Source organism: Narcine bancroftii, chromosome 1 (assembly GCF_036971445.1).
Source record: "Narcine bancroftii isolate sNarBan1 chromosome 1, sNarBan1.hap1, whole genome shotgun sequence".
NCBI lineage: Eukaryota > Metazoa > Chordata > Chondrichthyes > Torpediniformes > Narcinidae > Narcine > Narcine bancroftii.
In genome coordinates this window covers 49,214,064-49,226,947 of record NC_091469.1, presented here as the reverse complement: position 1 = coordinate 49,226,947, position 12,884 = coordinate 49,214,064, and the positions used below count along the sequence as shown (strand labels likewise).

Genomic DNA, 12,884 nt, shown 5'->3' with positions numbered 1-12,884 from the left:
TCTTTTGTTTTCACATCAAACTTAGAAACAGGATTTAAATTCAAATTGGTTGAAATTGCTGTCCTGTTTCTAAGTTTGTCAATTATGTCATTGTTGGAAGTTCTTTCATTATCCTAATGCAGGAAATGCAAGATAAAACAACAGCATGAGGCCATCATGCTGCTACAGCATGCAACACTTCAACATGGTCTCAAATCTTTTCTGCCAAGTCCTCAACCTCAATTCCATTAATTAGTGAAAAAAATTGTACAGGTACATTATCCTTTATCCGGACTTCTAAAATCCGAAAGCTCCAAAATCCAGTTAGTGCGGAGAGGCGCCCGGCACTTCAGGGAGGCGGCCAAGGGACCGGCGCTTGGGGGAGGCGGCCGCGCAACTGGAAGGGGGTGGGGGTGGATACGGCAGCACAATTCGGGTGGGCTTTCCGAAATCCGGAAAAATCTGAAATTCAGAACACACTGTCCCCCAAGGGTTCCAGATAAAGGATCGTGTACATGTATAACGGATATACAAAAGAATTTTGTTCCAAAGCACAATCTGAAGAAATGTGACAGGCCACAACTGTTTTACGATTAACACAAGCACTGCAATTTAAAATATTATACATCAATTTCAGGAAGTTCCCAAACAGACATAAACATTTAAATAAAACACTTCTTTTAAAGATCCCTTACTTCTTTGGGAGTTTCAATCTTCCATGAAATAGTTTCAGCACATCAAAGGGCAATTTAATGAAGAGTAAATATAATTCCAAGTATAGACCAAGGAACAAAAACAGTATTTCACATACAGGTGACAATCAGCAAGTCTTTCTCTTCACCTGATTAAGCAGTTATATTCACATAATATTTTCAGTGGAACCCAAAAACTTTGCAGACAGGTTTCAAAATCAAGCCACATTAAAATTCTGTTCCTGAACTAATAGTTTTTTTTGTATATTTTATTTATTAAAGATATAGTATCAGACAAATAAAGAAATACAGATTATACAAAACTTTTCTCCCTTTATTCCCCCCTCCCTCATACCCTCCCCCCCCCTAAAAGCTACCCCAACTAAAATAAAAAGGAGTAAGTGCACATATGGTCATTTACTTATTGCCATGTTGGGTGCCATCTCTTTCCGGGAAGAAGAAAAAATAACTTTATTACATTACTGAACCCATATATTTCATATAAGGGTCCCACACCTTAATAAAAAAATAATTATCATGTAAGTTGTAAGTTATCTTTTCCAATGGAATACACGATCACAGCTCAACATGCCATCTCTGAATATTCAACTGAATTTCATTTTTCCAAGTAATAGCTAAACACTTCCTAGCCACTGCAAAAGCCAATCGAATAAACACAAGTTGGGACTTTCTGAACTAATATTGCTGTAACAATTTATACAGATTTCTATGCAAACCATGTCCAAAACCATTTTGTATACAAAAACACCAGTTCAAAACCTACAGAACAGCTACAGAACATGTGGTATTGTATGTGAATGACACACGGTAATCAAATACAATTTTACAGTCAGTATGTAAATAGGTTAATTTGCCATTTTCAGGAGGTTTAAAATCTCCCACAACATTACTAAATACAATTTTGTGAGAAACTAACATTTCTATCTACTTCAAAAAGGCATATGAACAGTTTCATATTGATGTCAATAAGAAGATCTATTTAATTTACAAGAACCCAATGATAGAAATTGATTAATTAAGTTGTAAAGGACAGAACTTGTACAATTTTCCCTCCTATAAAGATACATGTATATATTAAAAACAAACTTTCACCATAGCTGCTCTATATTTAAATGGCCTTCTTATAATCAATGACTTGGGTCACATTAAGTATGGAAGTGTTGCTACACAGGCAAAATTTAAAAGTGAACAATTTTTCCTTAATGATGATATTTCCTTTTGCGCTTCGTATGTCTGTCAATATGACAATAACGATACCAAATGGCATAGAATTAACTTACGTAAAAATTCATTCCCTCCACAAAAGGATAAAGATCTCAGATTTATTGTCAGAGTAGATACATGACATCACATAGAACTCGGAGATTCTGTGGCGACCCACTTACCAGCAAGTGAATCAGTTCCCAAAATGGCAGACATGCTGTGGAAAAAGCCAGAAATTGACCTGCATCCAACACAAGTTTTTATCTGGGTTGATGACATCGTTGATGACATCACTTCCTGTCCATGTGACAGAAGCAGTGATGTATACAAGCCAAGCATGCAAGTCTGGAGGTGTCGGTATTACACCAGACTCCACCTGTACATTAACTTCCCTGTGTATACATCAACTTGACAAATGTGTACACCAACATCTAGAATAGTTCAGTATAGAATACTTCACTAGATTGGTGATCCTGGCAATCCAAACAATATTCGGACCTCATCATGGAAAATTTTTCTTCAATGCATGTCCCAGCTTTGAAACTGCCAACTTTTTGGAGTTCACAATCATGTGTATGGTTTGACCAAGCAGAAACCCAAATCCAGTTGAGGAAGATAACATCTGATTCCATGCAGTACTACTAAGTAAATGTCCCTGGATCAAGAAACGGCATACAGAGTTTCCAATATTCTGCATAAGCCTCTGGAGGAGGTCAAGTATATGGTGCTCAAGCATCTGCTCATCCATACCTTTGGCCTCTCACAAGCGAGCGGCCCGTTTACTTCGCTTGGATGGCTTGGGAGACAAGACCCCATCCGCACTCATGAATGAAATGCTGGAACTAGTGGAAGGGCATAGGCTCTGCCTCATGTTTGAGCAGGCTTTCTTGGAGCAGTTGCCAGAAGATATCCACATGCTGTTGGCTAAATAGGATTTCAGTAACCCAAGGAGAGTTACGGCTTGTGCTGACAGTCTATGGCGGGCTAAACAAGAAACCATGACATCCTTAGGAAAGGTCACCAGATCTCCCTATAGCAGCAGGACTGTGCAACTTCAACATTAAACCGGCAGCAGACTCGATCAAATCCATTCTCAGACTGCCAGTTGGCCTGAAGACAACGGGATGAAGATAGGTGTTTCTACCATCAATGATGGGATGCAGAAGCTCACCACTGCCAAACTCCCTGTGCATTTCAGGGAAACACCGGGGCCAGCAATCGCTAATGGCTACAGAGGCTGGCCATTCAGAATGCTTGGGATAGACATTCCAGCCGCTGTTTCTTGGTGGATACAGGGGCTGAGATCAGCTTGCTTCCCCCTTCAGAGCATGATACATGTAACAGAAAACCCGGGGCCATCAAAGAAAACCACAGAATGCAGTACTATCCAGACATTTGGCACACGTAGAATCCCACTTCAGTTCAGCGATATTAAGTTCTCAAGGACGTTCACATTGACCGTGGTTGCACAACTGCTCCTGGGAGCTGATTTTCTCAGAGCACATTGCCTGTTGGTTGATCTAGGGATGAAGGCTCCCTCATACCAACACTTTCCAGACCTTCGCCCAAGGTGAGGCCAAGCTGCTAGCCCCGCATTTAGATTCCATTACTCTGAGAATGAATTCGCCAGGTTGCTGCTGTCGGAATTCTCCTTAATAATTACGTCGCAATTCACCTCGGCGATGCCGAAACGTGGGATACAGCACCACATTGTAACCGAAGGGGAACCGCTGCCTGCCCAAGCTTGCAGGCTCCCTCCAGGTAAATTTCGTCTAGCCAAAGAGGAGTTTGAAAGGATGGAGGGCATGGGTGTTGTACAATGGTCCGATTGCTCCTGGGCCTCCCCGCTCCACATGGTACCCAAGGCCATAGGCAGATGGAGACCCTGTGGTGATTACCGCAGGTTGAACAAGGTTACTGCACTGGATCGCTACCTGGTACTGCATTTACTAGCCAACAGAGTTGTGTGGCTTGGCTGTTGAATTGGGTGAAGACCTGCACTTGTTGCCAGACATCCAAAGTCCAGCAACACACAAAAGTTCCACTACAATCATGTAGGCCCTCTGCCGGTGTCATATGTTTCCCATTTTCTTCTCACTATAGTGAATCGGGCCACATGATGACCAGAGGCAGTTCGACACCTGCGACAGGGCCCACATTTCCACTTGACTGGCACATTTCAGTCACCCAGCACACATCACATCTGACAGAGGTGCCCAATTCACATCAAACCTGTGGTCAACAATGGCCAGCCTGCTTAGAACCAAGCGGCACCACACAACTGCGAACCAGCCACAATCCAACGGACTGTAAAAAGCTTCCACAGGCATTTGAAATCGGCCCTTATGGCACATCTGCAGGGACCTAACTGGGTTGACAAATTGTTGTATGTACTCTTGGGCATACAAATGTCACTTCATTGGCAGACCTAGTCTACAGCATACCCCTGATGGTTGCAGGAGAAATTGCATCAGACTCACGAGGAGGGGAGACGACACCCGCAGAAGTCTTAAGCAGGCTCCGCAAGAAGCTCAGTTCTTGAGCGCCCATACCGAAATCTCAACACATCAGGCCAGGTCCTATATACCCCAGAACTTGCAGGACTCCAAGAACATTTATTACAAAATGGAGCTCACTGAGCACAAATTCAGTGTCCACATGAGGGTTCCTTTGAGTTACTATTACCCAATGGTTCGACATACATTTTGGACATCGGAGTTAAAGAGGAAGCTTTTGTAAGTGACCACCTCAAACTGTCCATCTGGATCTGGATGGTCTAATTGATGTTCAGGTGCCTCAGCAGAGAGGAAGCCAGCCCAAACAAAAAAAATATACAGACTTTGGGGGTTTGCAGTGGGATTGCCTGTTCAGGGTTGGGGTGGAGGGGGGAGTCATGTTGCAACCCACTTACCAAAATGGCAGATGTGCTGTGAAAAACGTGGATGATTGATCTGCATCCAACACAGGTTTTTATCTGAGCTGATGGCATCGTTGATGATGTCACTTCCTGTCCACGTAACAGGAGCAATGATGTATATAAGCCCAGCATGCAAGGCTGGAGGCATCAGCTTGCACTAGGCTCCATAACACGCAAATCAAATTCCCTACATATACATCAACTTGACAACGTGTGCAGTGATTCCACAATATGTGTACCGAGATCTATAGTAGCTCAGTATAGAATACTTTGTTACAATTCCTTTTTCCATTTCCGGTTGGCTGCAGCATGGTGTATCAGCAGCAGTCAGATGCTCCTGTCTACTTTATATTTCTTCCACCAATCTGGTCCTTTATTTTATAACCAAAGTGTTTCATATATTATGCCTGGCCTTTCTTTTATCTATACTTGCTTTAAAATGGCTATAAGTGGTAAATCAGGGTAGAAAGAAGAAGTGCTAACTAATCTGGTTATAGAGGCTACTTCTGAGCTACTGGATCAGCACACACAGACATTAGCCAACAGTTTTAAACTCATCTTAAGTCAGATTGATGTTAAACTTCAAGTCTGGAGAACACGGTGAATGTTTATCATCTTTTGAGTTATGTTTGAACAACTTGTGTGAGTGTGTTGTCGAATTAGAAGATGTATGCTCCAGATTAAGTGACAGCAATTCTAAGCTAACGGCAAAAGTCGTTGACCTAGAAGGCAGGAGCAGGTGACATAATCTCCATATTCTGAGCTTGGCTGAATTTAGTGAAAAGTGGGCAACTTGCAAATTTCTTTTCGGAGCTGCTTTGCATGGTTTTTGGGAAGGAGCTAGTCCCATCTCCGCCAGAGATTGATAGAGCTCACCGCTCATTAATACCCAAGCTGTCTCCAGGTCATTCTTCTGCTACATCATTATCAAATAAAGGATTTTCTGATTCCTGAAACACGTTGAATAGAGAAACTCAAATATCACAGCCAGCAGAACAGGATTGTAGAGGATTACTGTCCCCTAAGTTCTGAATCACTGCACCAAATACAGAAAAGTAATGTCATATTTGTACAACCGTGGTTCCCAGCTTTCCCTGTTGTATCCTACATATCTCCACATTACACTTCCTAATAGACATAAGAAGTGGCTGCGCTCGATTGAAGAGGCTCAGATTTACTGAGATGGTCTCCCTGCTACATCACACCTAGTGTGAATTTCTACTTGGTGACTTAAGCTAATTAACTATTATTACTTTTAAGGTTTCTAACATGTTATATGGTATTTGTTGGGCAAGGACTGGTTAGCTTTCTTTGGTTTGGCAACGTTTTATGGGGTAATAAACCAATTTTGGTAGTAGCCGTGCAAGTATTTTTCTTTGTATTAAAATTCATTGAGCCATTAAATTTTTATGAGAAGAATACTGAGAATAACATTCATTTTTCTCTCAGTAATAATGGTTGATATTTCCACATTACACACTTTTCAGAACTGTATTAGAAATTCTACGAGAAATCTTTTTTTATATGGTTGTTGTCTTAACAAAATTATGCATCGTTTGGACAAACTGAGTATATTTACATTAATAAGAATGGAGCTAGAGATAACGTGTCCAGTAAGAAGATTTGTTTGGGTGGCAAATGATTGTTTAGAAGAGCTTGCTGTTGATGTCTTTAGCAGCTGTCTAAGTTTGGAGTTGGAGGGAAGAGGGTGGGGGTTGTTTTCTCAAAGTTGTTACTGGCTTTAGGAGTCTGTAAAAGTTTTGACTTTGTACAGTTTATTTCTAATTCATTGCTAGTTTCAAGTTTTTGCCTCAAGGCTAACCACCTGGAGTTTGAATATTATTTGAGTTCATCAACACATTAATAAAAATATGGATAATTTTATTAATTTCTTTAGTTGGAACATTAAAGCTTTGAACCATCCAATTAAGAGAAGTAACAACTTAAACACAATTGTATTTTTACAAGAAATGCATATTTGTCGTCTCACCTCATGACTTTTCAGGCTAAAGCCAGAGGGGTCTCAATTCTTATTAATAAAAATATTCTTTGTGATTTCCTAATGTTTATGCCTCTAATGTAGACGATGTTTTTTTTTTAATTTATTTCCTTCCCTACCAGACTTGAGTTTATACTCTCTGGTGTCTGGTGGGGATTTTAATTGTTGGTTACACCCTGCTTTGGATCATTCATCTCCTAACTCTGCCACAATAAGTTCATCTGCCTCATTAATTCATTTTTTTTTAAAATCAAATTATTGTATTTCTGATGTCTGGTGTTTTATTTATCTAAATAGGAGAGAGTTACTCTCTTTTCACATTCATCACTTTTTTTAAGCAATCCAGGAAACTCTTCACCGAGCTGCTATCATTTGTGAATTCAGGACAAAATTTCCTGAATTGATCTTAGTGATCTGTAGAAATGTTACCATCCTCTATTTGAATAATTGTAATTTGCTGCTTGGCTTCAAAACCTCTCAACTGATAAGCTAAAAGCTTACCAGATTTATCACAGTGAATAGAAAACTGACTTGTACTCTTCACAAGTAGGCATTCAATCAGATACATTGAAAGGAGATCAGATTTCTTTGAAGTTCAACTCACTTTTTATATAATTCAGGATGTTTAACTTGAGTGTATTGTTGATCTATTTGTTGAATTTGATTAATGATAATCTTTCTTTATTGGCCTTCCTTTTTATATTCACAGTATAAGAAATCATTTTCCCCCTGAGAAAAGCTTTCAAAATATCTCAAATAATCAAACTGGAATTTTCTAACGAAGTATTTTATTAAAGAAAAAAGTTATCTGCTCCTTGATAAATTTCACAGTCATTAGCTTATAGTAAAGTTGAATTGAAACGTCAGTGTCTTTTTTGAGGGTGGCTCGAAAGGGTCATAGAAAATACAACTGGGGTGTGATCTAATATTACTATACTCTGATAATCATAAAAGCGAGTCAGTGGAATCCATTATTACCAATAAGAAAATAATCATGCCACAAAAAAAGTGATGAATGTGAAAAGAAAGAGTATTCTCTCCTATTTAGATAAAGAAAACACCAGACATCAGAAATACCATAATTTGATTTAAAAAATAATGAATTAATGAGGCAGATGTACTCATTGTGGCAGGGTTAGGAGATGAATGGTCCAAAGCAGGGTGTAACCAACAATTAAAATCCCCACCAGACATCAGAGTATAAACTCAGTCCGGTAGGGAAGGAAAAAAAGGTTTAAAAAAAAAACATTTGTGATAAAATTATTAGATGTGCTTTTGTATTTCAGATGTCCTCTGTGCCTTTATATTTTACTGAGCTATGTAATCTGTCACTTTTATTGTGCATTCCATAAGTGTTTTGTACATATGTTTGTTTGTGCAAAACCAAAAATCAGTAGATTCCTTTTTCTTGCGGTCAAATCAGAATTACCACTAATTGGTAGAGCAAAAAGTACTGTACACAGTGTAAACATGTAAACAAATAAAACTATAAACAGATAACAAATGTAAACAAACTGACTCTGCAATACCAAGAGAACAAAAAAAATCAATAAAATGCACAAGAGTCCTTAAATGAGTCTTTGATAGAGTTTGTCATTGAGGAGTTTGGTGGTGAAAAGGTAGCAGCTGTTCCTGAACCCGGCAGTGAGAATCTTGTGGCACGTAGATCTCTTTCCTGATGGCAGCAGTGCAAACAGAGCGTGTGCTGGGTGGTGTGGGTCTTTAATGATAGCTGCTGCCATCGGAAGGCAGCCTTTCCTGTAGATGTACTCAATAGTGGGGAGAGTTATGCCTGTGATGTCCTGGGCTCCATCCACTACCTTTTTGAGAGCTTTATACTCAGGGGTATTGGTGTACTGTGATGCAGCCAGTCAGCACACTTTCCACCACATATCTAGAAATTTGCCAGGGTTTCTGATGTCATAGCAAACCTCTGCAAACAACTGAGGAAGTAGAGGTGCTGATGTGCTTTCTTCACAAAGACATTGGTGTGTTGGGTCCGGGGAAAATCCTCTCCGAGATAGTAACATCCAAGAGTCTAAATTTGCTCACACTTTCCACCTCTGATCCCCCAATGATCACTGGATTGTATACCTCTGGCTTTCCTTTCCTGAAGTCAACAATCAACTCTCAAGTGTGTATTATTTACAAAATAAATGGCAATTACTTGCGCGATTACTCCAATAGTAACTCTCTATATTATCACCATTTGAAAGGTAAAGGCAGGGGGTATGAGGGAAAACTCCCACTTTTTCTCCAAGTCCCATGCCATCTTAATTGTGAAATTTATCACTAATCCTACCTCATTGGATCCAAATTTTTAAACTCTCCGCCAACTAGGACAGTGCAAGTAATCAACATCACTTAAGCAGCTCAAAGTGGTTTCTCACCAATACCTTCTCAGATAAAATATATAATGAGGGGAATTAAATGTTGACTTTGACACTAGTGCCCATATCCCAAAAGTGAGTATACTAAAAAACTTCAAGAACCCAAGTGACACTTGTTGTTCCAATTTGTGAATATTCTCTCAGGAAATGAACTCATGACTTATTGAACAATAAATAATGCTAAAAAATAAGAGCTAGTCAACCTCTTATGTCTCCATCATCATTCAACAAAATCGCACCAGCTCAACCTGCAAAATCCCTAATTCTTCAAATAACCATAAATATGTCAACTTCTATTTTTAAATTAACTCAATAATGGAGCCTTGGTAGCTTGAACAAATTTGTTTTCCTTTCAATCCAACATGGTCCATTCCCAAATCTGAGAATCAGGGCAAACATCCACCCCACATCTTTGTCTGTCTAGCCTTTCACGAATTTTCCAAGTGTCAATGAGATCTCCTTTCATTCATCTCAATTCAAACATACATTCTCAGTTTATTCACTCATTCCTGAAAGGGAAAACCAGCCATCATTAGAACCAGTTAAGTGAGCCTTCAATACACTCCCTCTACGGTAAGCACATCAGCTGAGAACACCAGAAATGCACGCAATATACCCTAATGCAGACACACCAACACCTTACACAGCTTTAGTATAACGTTATCCAATCTCAAATCCTGTTGAGATAAAGACCACCATACCACTTACCTTCCTAATCACATACTACATCTGGATGTTAGCTTTCAGTGACCCATGTACAAGGATACCCAGGCCTCTTTAAACATCAACATTACCCACTCTCACTATCTAAAAACAATTGTGAATAGTTCAGATCCAAGCACCTAAGTTGTCACAAACTGTCAGCCTGAGGTCATATTATTCCTACTCTTAATATGTTGCATTATACCCTTCATCTATCCCAATACATAAATGTCCAAATGTATGTGTTCTAACCTTATTCACCAACTTTAAAAAAAAATCTAAATACACTACATTTGCTGGGATCCTTCATCGATTACATGAGACACAATCTCAGAGAATTGCAACTAATCCATCAAATATAACTTCCTTTCAATGAATTCAAGTTGTCTCTATTTAATTATTTTCCAAATGTATTGAAATAATGTCATTATTATAGCTTGCAGCATTTTCACCAGATTAAGTGGAAAATTCCCCGTTTCACTAATTTACAGGAATTTTGGATTACGATAATTCAATCACCTACTACCTTCAAGCCCAATAACTTCACTAACAGAACATCTTTAGTTCTCTAATTGCATTTCTTTATCATCAATTTGTTTTATTTCTTTGATTAAACTTTTGTCCCACGTCTCTAAGGGTTAAAATGATTTGCAAACATATTTTGCCAATTTCAAGCAGTCTGTCGAAGATGTTGACATTCTTTTGAGTGTGTCTATAGTTACAGTATTCCAGTCAAGGTTAAAAGCTGTGTTTTTGACCATCTTGGAGAAACAATTTTAGTTTTGAACTTGCTTTTGTGCTGTTAGAAAGAAGAACAGAGCTCATTCAGATAATTTCTTTGACATTTACTTTTGAATGTATTAATATCCTATTGTCCATTTATTAATCAGTTTAAGTATAGGTTACTGTTTTTAAAGTTCAAATAAATAGTGAAAAAAGTCAATGCTATTTTGGAACAGAATTTTCATTGTTTAACAAGTCAAAAAACAAGGATGCCGAAATAGCCGCAATATCACGTTTTTTGTGAAGATAGACAACACATTTGATTCTTCCACTATTTTCTCAATCCCCACTGTACATTTTCCTTTTTCATGCTTATAGGAGCAGTCTGTTTTTACATTTATTATTTGTCTACTCTCCAATTCCATTTTCTCTTTCTCCATCACCTTTTGTCAAATTCAAAAGTGCTTTCAATCCCCAAGTCAACTCCTTTGTAGAAGCCTACTAACCTGAATATGCCTGACATTCTCTGATCTCAGAAGATAAGCAGGCGCAGCACTGGTCAGTACTTGGAGGGGCAAGTGCCTAGGAACACCAGGTACTGCAGGTTTCTGTGAGGAGCGCTGGACAAAGTGGCAACTCACTGTCTGCCTTACGGTTAACAAAAGTTAAAGAATTTCATGTATGTTGCATTCTAAATGTAATTACATGACAATAATTGAACCTTTACCTTTCTAGCAATTTTATCACTCTTTTCAATTCTGCACCTTAGATTTCTTCTTCAATTTGTGTTTTTTTTTATTTTCCTGTATCCTGAAGGAATGCCTACTTCTTGCAAATTATTAAAGGGTGGCATGATTAATGTAGTGATTAGCACATTGCTGTTACAGCCCCAGCAACCCAGAACAAGTCTGGCATAATCTGCAAGGTTGTGTGTTCACCATAGGTTTCTTCCAGGTGATCTGGTGTATTTGGGCGCAAAGGGTTCATGAGCTGGTGATCATGCTACATCTCAAAATAAAATTTTATTTTTAATTATTTCTTTAAATAATAACCAATTCTTGAACATTGGACAGCTATACTAAAGCTTCAGATTGGACTACATAATTTTTGAACCACATTGTGGATAGATCCAAGTTAAAACTGCATTTAAAAATACATTGCTATACAAGGCAAAGTAAAAAAAACTGAGTTAACGTTCCCAACTTCCTGTGTAGAATGTTATCAGTGTCACATGCACATCCTTCTCATGAAGAATTGAATTTAAGCACAAGATTCTCCAATAAAACTCAAAGTATAGATCTTTCACCAGATTAGGTATCCCCCAAGCAGATGTTAAAATAGGATTAATCAATAAAACACCAAGTTCTGTAGAATTTTCACTTACCATTTCAAATAACATATCACACAAATAAAAACATTAAATTATCCTTACCATGCCACAATTTAAATTCTTATCCACTTTGCAGAAAGTGTGGGGTGGAGTTTCCCCTTTACTGGTAACTATAACACAAATGTCAGTTACAGCTAAAGAATTCTGAGGTCTGTTCAAAGGAGCCCTCCGATAGGTAATGAAGATTTTCTGAGAATTGGCTGAACTGTTGTTGACATTGGCACAACGGCCAAAAGGAGTTGCTTGCAAGATTTCACAGCCTGGAATGAGACGTTCCTTCCCTTCATACAAAACCCTAAAAAAAAAATTACAATTATTCTACTTGGTAACCTTGGACAAAATCTATACAGCATCATGACCCTGTTAAAAGCTAGCTTTGTGATGATCTACTTGCAGTAAAACCAGCAAGCACATATGATGCCCTTCAAAGCTCGGTATTCATGGTGAAGTTGTAAACTGGATTTGACAATGACTGGACAGGAGAAGCCAGAGAGTCGTGGTGGATGATTGCTTCTCAGACTGGAGGGCTGTCACTAGGGTTATAAAGAGAGTATTTTAAATATCGGCCTTCATAAATCAAAATATTGAGTATGGGAGTTGGGTTGTTACAGTAAAGTTATACAAGACATTGGTGAAACCAAATTTGGAATATTGTGTGCAGTTTTGGTCCTCAAACTACAGGAAAGATAGCAATAAGATATAAATAGTACAGATAAGATTTACTAGGATGTTGTCTGGACTTCAGGAACTGAGATACAGGGAAAGGTTCAACAGGTTAGGACTTTATTCCCTGAAGGATAGAAGAATGAGGGGAGATTTGATAAAGCATTTAAAATTAGGAGGGGGACAGACAGAGTAAATGTGTATA

General features: G+C 38.6%; 1 protein-coding gene across 11 annotated transcripts in view; it reads right to left on the bottom strand.

Annotated features, from left to right (window-relative positions):
* The window catches only part of dennd4c (DENN/MADD domain containing 4C), a 190,329-nt gene that overhangs the window by 112,780 nt on the left and 64,665 nt on the right, over window positions 1–12,884 (bottom strand). For 10 of the 11 annotated variants that reach the window (XM_069926480.1, XM_069926527.1, XM_069926536.1 and 7 more), the window contains one exon: window positions 12,059–12,311. In XM_069926480.1, coding sequence (XP_069782581.1) covers window positions 12,059–12,311 — 253 coding nt within the window. Of the gene's footprint in view, window positions 1–2,077; window positions 2,097–12,058; window positions 12,312–12,884 lie in introns of those variants that run through there. The other variant, XM_069926573.1, reaches the window with a different exon arrangement.